This window comes from Penicillium bovifimosum (assembly GCF_028826915.1).
Source record: "Penicillium bovifimosum strain IBT 22155 chromosome Unknown utg000001l_segment0_segment0, whole genome shotgun sequence".
NCBI classification, from domain to species: domain Eukaryota; kingdom Fungi; phylum Ascomycota; class Eurotiomycetes; order Eurotiales; family Aspergillaceae; genus Penicillium; species Penicillium bovifimosum.
Genome location: NW_026622710.1, coordinates 3,039,172 through 3,057,262, shown reverse-complemented (window position 1 = coordinate 3,057,262; position 18,091 = coordinate 3,039,172). Strand labels below are relative to the sequence as shown.

Here is an 18,091-nt window from a genome sequence, read left to right as displayed (position 1 = left end):
TAGCATGGTAGGGGCCCCCTAGGCAAATTAGCGCCAGTAGAGAGAGAGAGAGAGAGAGAGAGAGAGAGATTCATTTGCCCGATGTAGCTCGCTCTAAGTATAAGCTGCTATGCGGGATTGCTGCCAGGCCTGCCGACAGCTGGAAAGTGTGGCTGCCAGCCCAGTGGACAAGTGTTGGCAACTCGCTTTGCGCATTTCCGACCAGTCGCCCTCGAACGGAAGAATGTAAACTATAACAAAAAAATGATACAAAAACAGAATGAGCGTCGTCCCCACTTCTGGCCGTAGGGACCAGAATCACATCTCACCACATAACCCCCATATCCCCTTCGTTCCAGCCGCTCATCCTTGTCGGCTGTCGCTCGTGTGATGTTGGATGGCCTCGGCGGCAAAGGATGCTTATTCATTCTCTGACGGAAATACCCCTTGAACAGATGATAACTACGCCTAGAGGTCTTGGTGAGCGTTTGCATAGCGATTGCATAGCGGTTGCTTGCTGGTCCGCCTTTTGTGCCTGCTGGCTTTGATGAGATCGGCACTCCTGGTCCAATGACTAGAAGGGTCCGTGACCCGCCCCACTGACCTTAAATAGGCTGGGCTCTCTCCGCGCACTCTCTGCTCCCTCCTGACACCCAGTGCTCTCTCCGCGCACCTAGTGCTCTCTCCGTGCATCCAGTGCTCTCGTCCGACCCACCTTTCTGTGTGCGCATTCACTGCGCTGCACCCGTCGTGTTGCCGCTCCACCCGCTGCAGCAGTTATCCCCCATACGATGTTACCGTTCATTTCGAAGGACAGTGCCTACGGCGTTCAGGTCAACTTGCCGCAAGGCTCTTTTTATTGGTGTGACAACTATGGACTTGATGCACAGGACAAAGAATTGTTGAGGCTCGAGGCCAAGTTCTTTCAACATTCACTCGAGCCCTACGAAGCGACCAAATTCAATAAGATCTACCCATATGTTGAAAAAAAAGCAAGAGGAATAAAGACAAGTGGTTCCTCGCTGCTGGTAGATCCGCAGGTCAAAAAGAACCTTGAAGCTTTAGAAGGCGATGCTAAGTTCCTCAATCTCCTACGCAGCGGATTTTCGGAACAAATCTGTGCGGGAAAGATCTGGGGAGACTCCAAATACAAGGAAATGGTCACTTTTACTAAGCAGCGCTTCGGTCCCGCTTATGCCCTGCTGATCATTTCCATTTTCGGCACAGGCGGCCGGTATGATGGGACAAGACTCACAATGTATCAGCTCGCCAAAATTATCCAATGCATCAGCCGGGATATACGTCATGGCCAGTGTTCTTTATATTGTCCGGAGCTAGAAAAGTATTGGAACAGATTGATCGGAGAATCAATTAATGACTGTGCTTGCGCCCCATTACTATCCGGTGGTGTAATGGAACTTCAGGCTGGTGCGCGGATCTCAGGAGACCCGGAAGGAACTTCTACCCATTGCAGCGGCCAGAATTGGCATGCTACCGTAATGAACGAAGGTTAGTTAGATTCGCATGTGCACTTCAATGACTGTTACTTGTGCTGATTCAATTCAGATGCATACGAGCAAATTGATGTCGATACCGTCACATGGAGTACTAGAAGGAGCCAATTTCTGGTCCTTGTCCATTTCATGGGCCACGATTACGTCCGTGAAGATATCCTGCAGCGAGGGCTTTTGCCTCAATACCGTTGGGACCGCAACGGTGATCGGACAATCGCTTCTCGGACAGATATCATGGAGTTCGAGGAACTTTTCGCTAATGATGATACTTTTCATCAAGAGATCCATAGTTGTACCAACGATGGGCTGATCAAAAAATTCACGCTCGAGGATGGGACTCAATGCTACACACTTAAGGGAGGGTTGGAAAACTGTCTGCGTTATTACTCACGGCAATTGTGGGTAGCTCTCTTCGCACTCGTGGCATATATCTACCCCCGCGACCATGCTTTGGATCAGTCGTAAGAACACACCTCCGTTGAACATGAACCTTAATGCCATTAACACTATGCTAGATTCCGTGCAATCGGTCAGCTATTAATGCCGGCGATGGATAAACTATGGGAATGCCTCCGAGAAGGTGGTTCTCAAGATCTGCCATATATTGTCAGGTCAAGCTTCATGGAGGCGTCTTTATCGGCCTGTAGACTGGCAAATGCTGCTCGTGCAAAGTCTATAGTGTCGACAGTCCGCAGGCTGCAGGTTCCATTTGTACCACCGTACCTGGCAGCGATGCTTACCTGGCAAGAGAGTGTTTCTCTCCGGTGGGAGGGAAACCATAACGAGTCGGATACCGTTCTGGACAGTATCTTCCGCCAGCTTCCCGAGGCTCCAGAAGCAGACCCGGACATCAGATTGCATTGTGCGTACGGCCGCTTAGTCTTCTCACGGGCGGAAAACGCGATACTGCGGAACGACTTTGCTCGCGCATGGCAATACCTGGACCACTGGGAGAGCAGAAGCGAACCCCGGTCAATGATGGAGATCAAATTAATCCGACTCTTCAACACCGTCTTCGGGCGAGTAGCCAGATACACAGGGAAGTTCTTGTATGCTCGGGAATGTTTTGAGCGTTGCCTGCGTGACGGTGACCCCAGTTATCGCCATATTCAATTTCACCTCGCTGACATCTACTGTGAGCTAGGATGTGCTGAGCTGGCGAAAAATCTGATCCTAGATGATGTGGAACGGCTAAGGCACACGCAAAGCCAGCAATTGAAAGCATTCAGGCGTCTGGCACTCCCGCTAGCCGAGGCTCACATCAATTTAAGACAGCTTAACGCTGCAAGATACACCTTGGAGGAGGTACTCCAGGTTTATGAGAGCATGAAATACCATGATGTGACTGATCAACTGGGCCATGTTCGCACGCTCATTAGCCTAGCACGAGTGGATTGGTATGAAGGCATGTACTCAGGTGCTGACGAAAGGCTCAACCGTGCAACGGCGCTCGTTGAGAGTTACTCGACGTTCATAACTCGTGGGTTTGACTTTGCATTCATCACCCTCTTTCACTCTGTTGTGAAGAGAGCCCTGGCTAGTGAGCTCCTCTCAGAGGTATCCCGTGGCTACTTCATGGCAGGGAACGGAACGTATTTTTTCGAAGAGATTTCTTCCAGTGCCTGGACGTGTATTTCTAGTTATAATACGGAGCTTTCTTCAGTTCCCTTTGGTCTCAAGAATTCCCAGTGCACCGCTCACTAAATGCAAGCTTCCTGTTATCAAAACATGTGTCAATTTAGAATTCCGACCAATTATACGAGCCTTCTCCAGGGCACCTTCAATTGTCCCTTCAACATATACCGTACTACTAGGTTTGTATGCTCTCCAAGCACCGGCGTACGCATGTAACTTTTCCACTGAAGAGCGGGCCTTGAGGTTTCTGTCTAGGACAAGATCAGCACACTGTCTATATTTTTCTCATGATGTTTTGAACATACATACCGATCTTTGCCTGTGTGTCCTGTCTTTCAGTGTACGTAGTCAATATCATGTGCTCTATTTCGAGACCTTCCCTATCGAGGGATTCCTTGATAACGCGTAAAAGTTCGGCGCCATCACGGTCTGAGAAATGGCTGAAGATGACCATCCTCAAGGGGTGGATGTTGAAACTATCAAGATGAGCATCATGTCACCGTGGAGCATCTGTAGGTGAGTACTCCTACCTTTGTGATTCGCTCATCTCGGCAAACCATGATACCGCAGTGGGCAGACCTGACTTATTATGAGCACCGTCAAGGAACCATGTGTGATTGCCTTCTTCTATCTGCTGGTAACGGCCAGGCCAATCAAATTTCTCAATGCCAAGGTCAATAAATTTGGTCAGGTTCGTCAATCTATCGGGCTCCCTGAGTGATATCCATGTCTGGACCACTGCTTTGGCAAGTGAGCAGTTTTCTTTCTGAAATCTTGTCACTTGCAGTGATGAATCAGGCTCAACAAATAACAGCATCACGTCTTTCTCGTTGGCACGTTGCTCAAGCACCTTAGCAACATTTTCATTTTGGGGTGACGAGATAGCCGGACAACGAGGCTTAAAGATCCCCGCCTTCTGCCAAGCGATGTTTTCAATAGTGGGTCCGAGAAATTTGACATGGTCTTCTGCTATTCGAGTCACCGCTGTCACGACGGGTGATGATACGACATTCGTCGCATCGTACTCGCCACCCATGTGTGGCTCATAGACTGCAACATCAACCTTTGCTTTGAGAAAGACATGGAAAGAGAGAAGGGTCAAAAGCTGGAGGTACCGGGGAATGTCTATGTCGGCACTAGCCTCACGTGGCAGTTTATCCCATATTTCGAAAAAGGCACTCGCAAAGGCGTCTTCCTCTATCGGCTTGCCATTGATACGAATTCTCTCACGGATGCTAAGAAGATGTGGCGAAGTATAGAGTCCGACCTTGCACCCGGAGCTCTGGAGCATGGACGAGATATATGCGCAGGTGCTTCCTTTCCCACTGGTGCCGGCTACATGTATGACGTTTAACGTCCTTAGGTGGGTTTGCTGGTGCGATCTTAGCAGCTGCACTTTTTGGTGATATTTGGCCTTGCCATACAGAATAACCGAGTAACCCCAACCATTTTGTCATATCATCCGAACCTCTCATTTGCTCCAGACTCGGCTGCGCACTGGCACGTCTGGAATTGAGAAGCTCGATAGCGTCCTGCGACAGTTAAAATGTGTGACATCAGACTCGATAGACAAACTCACGTTGTACTGCCTGTTCATCATAGCAGTCATCAGTTGAGGACATAATAGGTGTATTGATGATGTTCGTGCGACGCGGGGTTGCTTACTTTAGCGGGGTGGAATGTCACCTGATCTACATCCCCCACAACTTACAAGCCCACATATTCCATGAGCTCTCACGAGAGCAAATGAAGAACCAATATCACGAGATTATCAATTAACACCAATCTACGAATAGACAAACCCGCCCCCGCTCCGACTCGCTGTGCGTGAGCATGTTGTCATCAGTGTCTTTCAAGGCTATTACTCCTGTTCCAGCCTGGTCAATGTTGTACGATTTGTGATACTTGTCTAGTGACCTTTTCCTGGAAGGAGGCAGAGATGCGCTCTTTTCGCTTGGTTTGAGGGGAACGTCCATTCGGTGTACATGGCTTTTCTGCTTTTTCGGCGGGCTTGCTTCTCCCTCAGTGTCCTCATTCACATCATCGTCTCTTGTATTGAAGTCGGAATTTCTTGCATTGGCATCTCGTCTATTTGGCCACAATCTATTTGGTAGAATAGTATCTCGTTTGGCGCTTGACTCCATGCTGTAATTTCGGGATCGGATGATTCGGATCCTTTATGGTTCGATTCATAAATAGGTAGTGGGTGTTGCGCTCCACGAACTTTTTATGTTATGCTTTTGGCTGTAGGTGAGGATGATCCTTCTTAGAGAAAAAAGAAACTTGGACATGGCTATTCAATTGGCCGGTCGTGCCCTATTTCCTCATTCCTTACCGACACGTTGGATGAAACCTGATAGGCCCTAGCAGCCCCCAATTACCATACTTCGGGAAATTGGTGTCACCACCTACACTTTTTCAGACTTTTCAGTATTTCTCCCCCAAACAATAACATGACGCTAGGCCAACCCAGCTAGCTGGAGAATAAACCGCTTTTTTGTGAGTAGTATACTGAACTTAACTGGTTAGGTAAGTCATATGATCCCACATGACCCAGCCAATCATGTTTGGTCTGAGCATGCTGAGGTAACTTTTCCGATCAGATCTAACACAGAGGCTTAGTTAGTTACCGAAAGCGAGGCTTACTTGACCTCTGTCTAGTTATGAGAATGAAGGCACTAACGTAGTGTCTAGTCGTCGATTTGTGTTTATTTCAATGCTTCCGTCCCACCTATTTTATTCGTCTATCGTGTCTAAGGACCAAGGTGTCCATGGCCATTCAATTATTTTTTTATGATCCAAGTGGTCGTCCGTAGATGTAAAATAGCCTTGGCGGCAAAGGATGCTTATTCATTCTCTGACGGAAATACTCCTTGCACAGATGATCACCACGCCTAGAGGTCTTATTGTGTAGTGAGCGTTTGTATAGCGGTTGCTTCCAAGTTCCCGGTCCACCTTTTGTGCCTGCTGGCTTTGGTGAGATCGGCACTCCCGGCCCAATGACTAGAAGAGTCCGTGACCTGCCCCACTGGCCTTAAATAGGCTCGACTCGGTCCGCGCACCCTCTGCTGAGTCTGCCCTCTCCTGACACCCGGTGCTCTCTCCTGACACCCGGTGCTCTCTCTTGACACCCAGTGCTCTCTCCATCCATCCAGTGCTCTCGTTCGACCCACTTTTCTGTTTGCGCATTCATTGCGCTGCACCTGTCGTGTTGCCGCCCCACCCGCCACACTGCCATCCACATTGCCATCCTTGTCGGCTGCCGCTCGTTGCCCGCTAGGATCAAGGGAGTACAGTGGACTTGGCTCTGCACTCCCAAAAGGTGCCATCCTTCTTCTACTTAAATTCAAGCATCGTATTTCGTCAGCCTGTAAGTTAACTAGGTAGATGTTGATAAAGCTTGCAGACATGGCACTTTATCCATCCCAGGTGTTGGGGATTTCGTATAAATAGACAGGCACAGCATCACAATTTCCGCGCATAAGCTCTAGAAACCTTTCTACTAGTAGAGCAAGGTAAAAGGGACCCCGAACTCTATGCTAAGACTTGCGCTGACTTAAGTTCTTCTATCACAGGTTCACGCAGGCAATTGCTGGCTCGTTAATCACTGCACCAATATCTAGCAGGTGTGCAATACCATCAGTTCATAATAGCCGGCACCAAACTAATAGTATAGTGCGAATAAAACAGTCGCCGATCATGTGTTACCTTATCACCTACAAATATGCATGTCGCCACGAGGAAACGACCAAGTTACGATGCCCCCAATTAATCTTCAACAACGAATGCAAAATGGGACTCAAATCCAGAACCAACGAGTTCACTTACAATTGCCCAAAATGTGATACCACCACACTTGCATGCTGCACCATATTTGGTTGCTTGAATCGACGTGTCTGATTCCAATCCCCCATCTGATTCTACTCCCCTTTCCGCTTACAAGGATCCTTGTTCCGGATGCTGGGAGATTCGGCCCAAAAGGGAAAGGTTTAGTAATACCCATTGGTTCAGAGATAGCCCCATCTTCCGACTTGCCATATAGATTTATCTTAATCGGAATCTCTAGGGTACTACACAGACTCAGGTGGAATGGGTAGGTTGAATGATGGATTTGAATTGGGTAGTGCGGATTTTGGTTGATTCTGAGAAGCTGTGATATTCGCACACCTGTAGGTCCCGGAATTTTGAATTTGATCTCTAGGAGCCACCAAGAGCGTGCCTAGGAATCATGGTATGGATCCTGGGGCCGAATATGATCCTAGGAACGTCTCACTGGCGTATTAAGCGGGACCTCAAACGCAGGCAATAACTCGCGGGCGGCAGAAAGATGATGTGATTGATCGGGCAAAGAGTATAATGCAAAGACACTGGTTGGAGGCTTGGAGCAAGCATGAAGTTTAACGGACAAGAACAGATTTGCAGCCGGTGATCAAAAAAATAGTTGCCTCAGAAAGAAGCCCCGCATCTCCATCTCCAAGACGCGGTCGCCAACCGTTGAGTCATTCAAATCAAAAAATCCCTCCTCGAGGAGAGACCTATTTGCCACATCTAGCTTAAATGCAGTTGATGCCATAAGTGAGACTGGCTGTGCCTGAAGCCGACGATGCAAACAGCTGCGGGGCAATGGCCGGTTGAAGCTATGGAATATTAATTTTTCAAATCGTCAAATCCCAGCCCCACTTAGGCCTCGGGCATTCCCGTTCCAACCTGTCCGTATTAGTTAGGTACGTCGGAAGCCCTTTTCACCTCAGTGAAGCATAAAGGTTGAGCAACAGTTAGGCCTCTGGAATTGAGACAGGAAAAGGACCTACTCAGAACTTTGTTCGCTCGAATGCATGATGTTCGTCACTACGGATGTGTTTCTCCCTGTGCCTTTTCCGTGAGCAATTTCTTTCGTCTTCTGCCACCCCTTATGTTAACTGCTACATAACTAATAGCCTTGATTGGCGTTATTTATCAGAGACAATATACTATTCCAAAGTACAATACGTACAATGCACACAGTCCTCATTATGGCTACCAATACCTGCGATTCTCCTTTCGGAAGCAACATTTCGGTTCCCTAGTTCCCCGGTCCTTGTCTCTCTCTGACTCGCTCGATAACGAAGTTCCAGCTCTCGAAACATCGGTAGAAGAACTGAAAAGCAAATCAGACCATTTGACTTTTTCTTGGCTAGTCGAAAGACATACTGGAGACAGCATCGGTTACCATCACAACCCTGAATGTCTGTCTGAGGGCCATACCTCCTTCGTGGAGACCGATCTTCATCCAAGGGGCTGCATATCAGGCTTCTTGAGAACACACTGCTATATGGGAGGGTATGTATATATTTTGGATAAATAGTTGGCGTTACGTTCGTATTGACAAGCTCACAGAATTTCTAGTAGATACCAGCTCTGTTCTCAATATCAAGCTCGGTCATAGGTGCACGTCTAGCAAAACAGTAGCGGCGCACCACAGCCTTTAGTTTTGCCGTTGTCACCATTTTTCCAGACCCTTTGTGTCTGTTATTTTCCAAAGCGAACGAGCAAAGATTCTACTCGCTCATGAACCATCAGACTATGCAATCGACACAGAACCAGGAAAGGAATCACCATTTGGTCCATTTATCCTCTTTCCGTGCACAAATTGAAGGTTCTGAAGAAATATCTGGAAGAAAGTCTCCAAACCGGTCTGGTTCGACCATCGAAGAGCTCTGCGGGGGCTAAACTCCCGTGTTACCTTTGTATGATTCATCACTCCAATTTCCCCAGATTCAAATTTAAAACAAATCTCATCCAACCCTTTCGCTTTGTTTCTAGGACTCCATACATCAAAGCTGTTCCTCGGTATGTGTAGCAGTGGAGGTTGTAAATATGGCACCCAGAAGGCTGACGTAAAGTTGCAGCTACCAGTTGAAGAGGAGAAGGTTGCGTGACGGGCACTTTAGCATATCCATCAATTCGAGTGAACCCATCCTGTACATATTTCACTCCATCCACTACATCCACTCCATCCTCCTTCCTCCTTCCATTCCTTCTGTTCGTGGCCTGAAGTATCCCTGTCGAAAGACTTGTAGTTGCCGCACTATTAGGTGTATCCTCAACACTCTCTTTCTGTGAGCTTCGCTGCTAATCTCGCTTCTTCTAACCTCCTGTTTCCCATCTCCTCCAGGGATGCCAGTAGTTGTTGGTATTCATCAACCACGTGGACTCCGCAGTTTTTGTTGAACGCTCCCCCACGTCTGGCCAGTTGCTGACGAGCATTGTCTGAGACCGTCTTCCAGTCACTTTTCAGTGACTGGAATCCTCCAGTCTCTTTATTGGGAGCTGCGCACAAACTAAATCTTTTAATATGTTAGGTGCGTCTTGCCGGTTACTGGTGAGACACTAACAGATACAGTGGCTCTCCCTTGCAACTATTTTCTGTTATTATGGAAACGATGTTCGAATGATGGGCCCACTCACTGGATAAGCCAGCTACGGCCAATCTGTGCGTTCCGCTTGATTGCCTCCCACACACAAGGAGCGTGGAATACCCCAGGTACCCCTTCTATGTTGTCGCCTGAAAACGTCAATTTGTTGCCGTGGATAGTCACCGTAACCATTCTCCCTTCTCCGTTATGTGGAAAACGAAGATCACCTTGGGCTGTAGGAATATGCAGCTGCCACTTCTTGAAAAGCAAAATCTCGAGCATAAAGGGGTACTCGATGTTTGCTATTGGTAACTCAGCGCTTGTGTATACCAGATCGCAGAAAATCTCCTCTAAGTTATGGTCCTCAGAGTTAGGGTTGCCCATGGTGCAGCGTGTAGATAACGCGGGATGGAAATCACATGGGGGATTGGAATCAGATGGGGGATTGAAATCAGACACGTCGATTCAAGCAACCGAATATGGTGCAGCATGCAAGTGTGTCAGACTAGGATCCCTGAGGCCTCCCGAGGAAGTAGTAATAGTATATTGTCTAGGCTAGGCCTAGTCAGAGTCTTAGCTCGCGGCATTTCTGCGAACCTGCATAACCCGAAGGAGGAGCAAGCTTCTGCCGCGTTGTTCCTTCAAGACCCGTCCCGAAGGTGAATTCGCGTATAAGCGCAGGAAATGTGTGCCTTGCTTCTCACTCACCATTGTTCGGTATGATTGTTCTCGAAACATGAGGGAGAGAGTCGTGCCTGCTTTAATAAAGTATAATAAGCAGGATAGATACTACTGGAGAAGCTTCTTTATAAGCATTTGTAAAATGGTTTAGAATTTTATCTCAAATTGTTCAGCTTCTTGATATTTTTTACCGTGATCTCGTCAACCTTGTCATGATCTGTCTCTCTATCTCCCCGCGAACGGTCCTTCCGACCTGGATACGTACAGGTAAATACGACTGATCCGTATGAGAGCTGAGCCTTTTTCTGGAGGGCTTCAAGCGCTATCATGAAGTATCGCTCCTGCATATGTGGTGCCTCGTAATGACGCCAAGGGATGATGTACGAAACACGGGAGCCCCTGCTCCAATTTCGGCCCCCCAGTGGAAAGCAAGCACGGCATATCACACGCATACGCGCCTAGGAGCAATACACAATTCAGTGTAGATATCAGCCCGCTTTTGATATGAGTTAATACGCCAAGTCCTTCCTGTGATCCCTGCCACTACTGCGATTTCTGCGAGTCCTGCGATTTCTATGAGTCCTGTCATTGCTACCTGTTCAATATTCCACCGTCCCTACCAAACGAAAACGGAAAATATGAAGCCAGATGTGTTGTCTCATATCTACGAGACACGAGACAAGCTTGTTGCGACTCAAACCATCTCTGCCGGTTTTCAACCGTTTTTGCGAGAGCGATTACCGATATATCTTCATAGTATGTACCGTACTTCCCGTAATGGTTGCTGTGTGAAAGAGGAAAACAGGTTGTTTCCCGGTGAGGGGGTCTTAGCTTTGCGAGTGCTGCGAGTCATGAAGGCTGTCTTAACTTTCCCGCTCTATTTTAATTTTTGTCACGTTTCTGCCATCTCGCATTAGGATCATATTTTCACTTGTGTCTAACCTGTACTGCCCCGTCAGTTCATCAGGATCTACGTCGTTCCCAACGAATCGCGTAATGCCCGAAGGCTGCGACTTAGTAATCTGTCAGACTGGGATATGCTGGGATAAGGCCTCCCTAGGCCATAAACAGGAACCTTCGTTTTTGATGTGGTCAAGTGGTAATTAATTCCCATATAGTTAGTCCTTTCCTTTCTAGAATAATCTCGTGATTAAAGGTCGGATATTGTTGGAACCACTGCTCATGGATCATCGGGTGCCACCAATAGGATATCAACAAGTCCAGATTGCTATGATGTGACGCCGCGGCTCCGCGATCTGATTTTCGGAAGCCACTGTATTTGATTTGGCCTTTTGTTCCCAGGTGATGCAGTGCTCTCATTGGTGAAGTTGGACGGCCCCACCAGGCATTGAGACATGACCTAACTATGGAAATCTCCTGTGACAAAACAAGTGACAAGTGCCGCCGATCGGTACATACATCCAAAATGGAACATGGATTTTTCGTATGTATGAGGATCTAAACCCGTGATAATAGGTGCGCCGCCAATTTTAGATCGCATCGGGAGCTATGATGGCCGCTGGGTATATATACGCTCACTCCAGTTCACCCAGCCTTTGCTCGATTCTACCCTTCCATCTAACTCAGAGGTCCTTAGCGCCCATGCTACTGTAATGTCCGTCAAAGTCGAAGTTCCTCGAGTGCCAGAAAGGGGTAAGTCTGGAGTCACCATTGAACGTTGTGTTGTCCAGATGACTGCATCGGAGACATGAGGACTCACATTTGTTCATGTAGCAATTGCCCACTCGAGCTCTGCGGCAACGGAAGTCAACTCTGATGCCCTCAAGGAAAGTGATGGGCATCACAGCAAACCGGCTAACTGGAAGCGCGAGTTACCAAACCAGACAACGACAGGTGGTGAATGGTGGACAATTCGACCCCGCGGGTTTGGGGACTGGATTTACTCTTGGACGAAGAACCGACGGACAGATTGCTGGGCCTGGAAGTGGACTGTATCACGGCTTCAGGCAGACAGTCCCGATGTCATTGCCGATACCCTATCGCAACAGAGCTCTCGCATATTTCAGCGCATTCGTTTCGATGAATTCGTCTATGAAGCTTCTGGGCAATCCTCCGAGGCGATTAAATCGTTCCGATGGCAGTACAATGCTCTCAGTTGGAGATTGTTCCGCTGGTGTATCAGGAAACACGACATGATGGACAGGCTAAGTGAAGTGCAACAGGTGAGGTCGTAGTTATTCTTTCACTTTTGATCCAGCTCTGACGTTTAATAGGCCATGCAGAGAATAGCAGCCGATCCGTTTATTCTTGACACTATTAAAAGCACCTGCCTTTGCGTGGAAGAGGGACGCTACTCCGAGCCGGAGCTGGAGCAGTTATCTCGTCTCATCATCAAGCCACTGCAGGCAGGTCTCCGTCAGCCTACATCAATAAATGATCTACAGCTGCGGATACTAGAGTTTCGGTTCCGAGGACAATACCACGGTCTTGACACAAACTGGCAACTACCGTTAGATACCCAGAACAACAAGTTGCTGCAACAATTCAGTCAAACCGAGATACCAGTCGTGGCGGAATCCCTATCTAGGGAGGACCTTGCATTGTACCGACAGCTCAAGCTCGATGCCATCACGCGAAATTACCTTAAACCCAACCAGGTCAGGCATGATCTAAATGTACGATGGGATCATCTTTGCCGCTCAGTTGAGGAATGCACTGCTGCTGAGGCCGGGATTGATATGGAAATTGCCCACCTTGCTCAGGTAGCGTGATATCTTAGTCCACTGACCGGAATTTCTTTCTGATGTTGGCATTCCAGGCACTTCACCAACTACGGAACTACTATTCATTGACGGCCATTATTCAGGGAATAAGAGCAAGCGGAGGACCAAGACAAACGTTACAGGAGTTTGGTTACCTCGTGAACTGGGAGCAAAACTTTCGGGCATATCGAGAGAGCATGCAAGATCGAGAGAATATGGGATATTCAGCGGCCCTACACTTTCTCCTACCTGCTGCGATTGCAGCCCGGGAAGGAGATTACACGGTTGCTCAAAAGGCAATCAAAGCATGCGAAGCGTACAACGTCGGATCATTGTATGCTGCGGCAGACAATACTTTTGCTGAAACCAGGTCTCTCAGCTCGGCGACCACTGTGAACGCTGGTGGGTATTTCAGAAGCGCAGGAAACCTTATTGAATATTCTACTCCTACCCGAAATTCCCTGACGGATACTGTGTTCTCGCGAGGTATCGAAAAGGAATCCCGTTGTGTCCCATTTTTGATGCCCTTCTTTTTCTGCTGCGCGGATTGATTTTCTTCAAGTTCTTCTGCCCTGCCTGTGCATTATTTGGTTGTTGGAGGATCAGTTCACTATTTGTACAGTACTATAATACACCCTGGGTCGGTCTCACTTCAAGCCATCCCTAAACCGTGCCAAGTTGTTTGGGTAAATTCTGAACAGAGAACTATCATCTTCGTGGCCTCGGGGGTCTACGGAGAAGAACCGAGTATATTTTGAAATGGGAGAAAAGCCCCAAACAGATGAGGGCGGAGGCCAAGGACCGTCAATGATAGTCTGGTCTGGCATCATTGCTCTAATATGACACATATTCTGTGCTCGACCCACACGTGGTAGTTTCTGGTGACTTGAAATTCTGATTACAGAAATGTTCGTCTCACCACATACTACTTCTTTTGCGGAGTTGTTCACGGAATCTACTAATCTGTTGTCAGGATGTGTACTCTTCTCTTTGCTGACCGAAAGCCAGGTCCAGGATGCTAGGATGCTGCTGGACGCTTGCAGGACTTTGGGAAGCAGAAGATCCCAGCAACCAAGTCCGAACGAGAACACCCCTCTCCGAAATGACTTACACGTCTACGTGGAGAATCTTCTACAACACCTCAGTTATGGTACTGTTCTGATGCTGGCCCTGATGACTTCGCGTTTCGACGCTTCATCTTCTGAAGCATCGCAGGGCTTGATTATGTTCTTAGGGCGGCCCTATGACAGTGAAGTGAAGAGAATACTCCAGGGTCGATACAAGAAAATAATGTGTGAAACGGCATCTTCAGACTTCGACTTTTTGCTTGTATTGAATTGAGCCTAATTGAGTGACCATCAAAGAAGCATTGCATGTGTTTAATTCAATGCGTCCGTCCGACCTATTTCATCCGTCTATCAGACTATCGTCTATCGTGTCTAAGGCATCCATGGCCACTCAGTCTTTTTATGATCCAAGTGGTCGTGCTCGTTTTGGCATAACGCTCGGAATTTTGAGCAATTGTAAGTGAACTTGTTGGTTCTGGATTCGAATCCCATTTTGCATTGGTTGTTGTAGATTAATTGGGAGCATCGTAACTTGGTCGTTTCCTCGTGGCGACATGCATATTTGTAGGTGATAAGGTAACACATGATCGGCGACTGTTTTATTCGCGCTATAACTATTAGTTTGGTGCCGGCTATTATGAACTGATGGTATTGCACACCTGCTAGATATTGGTGCAGTGATTACCGAGCCAGCAATTGCTTCCGTGAACCTGTGATAGAAGAGCTTAAGTCAGCGTAAGTCTTAGCATAGAGTTCGGGGTCCCTTTCACCTTGCTCTACTAGTAGAAAGGTTTCTAGAGCTTATGCGCGGAAATTGTGATGCTGTGCCTGTCTATTTATACGAAATCCCCAACACCTGGGATGGATAAAGTGCCATGTCTGCAAGCTTTATCAACATCTACCTAGTTAACTTACAGGCTGACGAAATACGATGCTTGAATTTAAGTAGAAGAAGGATGGCACCTTTTGGGAGTGCAGAGCCAAGTCCACTGTACTCCCTTGATCCTAGCGGGCAACGAGCGGCAGCCGACAAGGATGGCAATGTGGATGGCAGTGTGGCGGGTGGGGCGGCAACACGACAGGTGCAGCGCAATGAATGCGCAAACAGAAAAGTGGGTCGAACGAGAGCACTGGATGGATGGAGAGAGCACTGGGTGTCAAGAGAGAGCACCGGGTGTCAGGAGAGAGCACCGGGTGTCAGGAGAGGGCAGACTCAGCAGAGGGTGCGCGGACCGAGTCGAGCCTATTTAAGGCCAGTGGGGCAGGTCACGGACTCTTCTAGTCATTGGGCCGGGAGTGCCGATCTCACCAAAGCCAGCAGGCACAAAAGGTGGACCGGGAACTTGGAAGGTATTATGTAGCCCGAAACATGATTCCTAACTGTGAGGCCGCCCGAATGCATGTGCGTTTTCATTGGATATGTTTTGCCATGTGGCGACGCTAGATATGTGGGCGTCCAAAGTGAGCTAACAGGAAACAGAGGGATGACGAGGAGACCTGTGCATTAGCCCAGTGTGACAATGGGAATGCAGTGTGCTCCTAGTGTGAAAACCATGACACAGCCTCGCGCTAATGCATGGAAACTCACATGTCCGTTTCCGATCTGACGCCATTTTTCGGCAGCAAATGGCTGGACAGTATGCATGCCGCGCAAACTGTTCAAGCTATTTCTCATTGGAGGTCCGAGTGGTCCAATGATGCTGAAAATTGGACCAGTTGAATATGTATAAAGATAGCCGCAAGATACTACAAGATTTCCCTAAGCACGCCAAACCATTTGTCTTCCCTAGGCAAGTGTACTCTTTTATCTTTGTTTCAACGTCAGTACATTCAATCGTCACCCACTCTAAGTCTTACTGAGAACCCTCGATCAGCCCTCACTACATTTTTCCCGTCGCCGCAAACTCGATCAGCACTCAATATGTGTTATGTTGTGGTCCGCGTCTACAAATGTGGTCATTACGTGGCTAGCCTGATGGGAGATCCATGTAAAGATGCAGTGAAAGATGGCCAAATATGTGACCCGCCCAAGGTTACCAACCAATCCACGACAGGAACATTCTGCAACCAAGCAGGCTGCGATAAGAAGACAGGACTCAAAAGAGAAGGGCCAAGTGAGTCCTCATTGAGATTTTCTATCTCACTTCCTAACGAGTACACAGATACAACAGTGAATGGCGGACTCCGTAGGTATCTATAGTTGACCACGAGTCACGCTGGAGTTTGAAGCTAGTCCTATCTGATGATTTGTTGCCGTCGAGCGTTGAAATCCTGACACATGGACTGGGGCAGACATCCCAAAGCCAAGAACCATTTGTAGTAACTCCTATCGGGCAAGAAAAGTTTCAGTGACAGAGCGACTGTAATATCCTCAGCGTGATTTCTTCCGTAGAGATGCTTGACAACTTCGACCCAATTGGAAGATCCCTGGTATACGTAATGATATTCAAGGAAAACAATGATTGGAATGACAGCCGCGTACTTTGAGAATGATTGGTGGAGCAATTTCCCAGATTCAATTAGCGTATAAAATCGGTCGGTTGCAAACTGTGAACACGTGATCCAAGCAACAACTTAACTATCACCCCTTTCCCTCCTTTTTCCACCAATTTATCTTTCGAAATCTTGTTTTCCTTTTGGCAAAAAGAGGATCCCCTCCCCACAATCGAACAAAATGCCCGAAAAGACTCTCCCTTCCTCTTGCAAGCTGGAATTCAAATCATATCAAGATTGGAACGGCGACCGTCCATCGCAGACCCTGATATTCCATAGCAATGGCTCTTTATGGTGGATCAAAGTTGTCGTTGATTGGTCTCTACCGGGATCGATACTGGATCTGGGCTATTTCCAACGCCGGTCCATGTTTCAAAAATTCGTTGAAGCAGTTGATTTCGGTCAACTGCAGCTCTTGGAAGATACTGTGACAATGATTACTTTAAGCTTGACTGAGCAGAGCCAAAACTCGATCACGATCCGGGATGGGTATCAAACCCCAGCAAACTTTTTCATTGCAGTTGCCCATCAAATGTGCTGCAAGATCACGGAAGACCCAAAGAGAGTCATCTACCCGACTTTAGACCGAGCCAGGTGTCTGCCAACATTTGAGGCTAGTTGTCTGCAGAATGTTGAGGTTGTCGCTCCAACAGTCTCCACGGTCTCAATCAACCAACACACGTTTGCTTACAAGAAGATCGACCGTCCTATATATGAGCCTGGAGACACAAATCATATTTTGGACGAGATCGATGCCCTTGCACAACTCCGCGGACAGCCAAACATCGCGCAACTAGTTGGCCTAGTTGTATCGGAGAACCCGTACAAGACCTGCCCGTCAACCGATATGCCAGCAGTTATTACAGGATTCCTTCTTGAGTACTATCCCGGAGGGTCGCTTGAGCAAATCATCGAGGAGGCTGAGGTCCAAAATGGTTCTTTGCCGTTGAAATGGGCTGTACAGATTGGAAGAGCATTAGAATCATTGCACAAGAGAGGCCGAAGTCATCTTGACATCAAACCTTCAAATATCGTTTTCGATGCCAGGAAAAATGCCATCCTAATCGATATCAGTGGGACCGGGGGTTATACGTGGGAATGGCTCTCTCCGGAGATGCAGATGCTCATTCAACAAAGCTGTGAAATAGCTCCTGCCAAAGCTTCATTTGAGGCACGGATTGCTACAGACTGCTGGGCTTACGGAAGATTACTCTCGACTATCGCTGAGAAAAGTGGCACTGGTGCAGATGCAAAGCTGCAATCAGTTGCTGATGATCTGACAAAGGCAGCTTTCGAAGCTCGCATTTCATTAGGCGACGCTCTTGAAAAGCTGCAAGAGAAGGACGATGAATAGTGGCCGTAAGCTGACTAGTGAGGATTTGACCTATTTTAATTATTTTTTGTCAATTGCATTTGTTGAGTCGCGCTCTGTTGAAGAAATGAAATGGTAACTATTCAACCACGAAATTCTCTTGATCCTTGCCAGGTTGTGCAATCTCACGGTGGCTCGGTGAATTCGTTTAAAGGAAATTAACCCATTTGAGGGTGAGAACGTGGGGCTCCGAACATGGCCTTTTAGAAGAGCAATCAAGGGCCTAGGTTCA

The 18,091-nt window shown here is 47.8% G+C and overlaps 4 protein-coding genes across 4 annotated transcripts; 3 read left to right on the top strand and 1 right to left on the bottom strand.

Moving 5' to 3' along the window:
• Positions 1-770: 770 nt before the first annotated feature.
• N7515_001162 (tetratricopeptide repeat protein) lies at positions 771-3,197 on the top strand (the record flags this gene model as incomplete). Its single annotated transcript, XM_056661906.1, has 4 exons — positions 771-1,213; positions 1,454-1,488; positions 1,546-1,954; positions 2,009-3,197. 4 exons carry the CDS (start codon positions 771-773, stop codon positions 3,195-3,197), a joined length of 2,076 nt encoding a protein of 691 aa, XP_056527072.1.
• Positions 3,153-5,272, bottom strand: N7515_001161 (bifunctional folylpolyglutamate synthase/dihydrofolate synthase; the record flags this gene model as incomplete). Its single annotated transcript, XM_056661905.1, has 7 exons — positions 3,153-3,208; positions 3,254-3,379; positions 3,438-3,604; positions 3,659-4,500; positions 4,553-4,660; positions 4,708-4,713; positions 4,931-5,272. 7 exons carry the CDS (start codon positions 5,270-5,272, stop codon positions 3,153-3,155), a joined length of 1,647 nt encoding a protein of 548 aa, XP_056527071.1.
• A 6,358-nt stretch (positions 5,273-11,630) lies between these two features.
• On the top strand, positions 11,631-13,478 carry N7515_001160 (uncharacterized protein; the record flags this gene model as incomplete). Its single annotated transcript, XM_056661904.1, has 6 exons — positions 11,631-11,648; positions 11,699-11,727; positions 11,802-11,857; positions 11,939-12,387; positions 12,439-12,927; positions 13,071-13,478. 6 exons carry the CDS (start codon positions 11,631-11,633, stop codon positions 13,476-13,478), a joined length of 1,449 nt encoding a protein of 482 aa, XP_056527070.1.
• Positions 13,479-16,668: 3,190 nt separating this feature from the next.
• N7515_001159 (uncharacterized protein) lies at positions 16,669-17,841 on the top strand (the record flags this gene model as incomplete). Its single annotated transcript, XM_056661903.1, has 1 exon — positions 16,669-17,841. The coding sequence occupies one exon, from the start codon at positions 16,669-16,671 to the stop codon at positions 17,839-17,841; it is 1,173 nt and encodes a 390-aa protein (XP_056527069.1).
• Between the last annotated feature and the right edge of the window lie 250 nt (positions 17,842-18,091).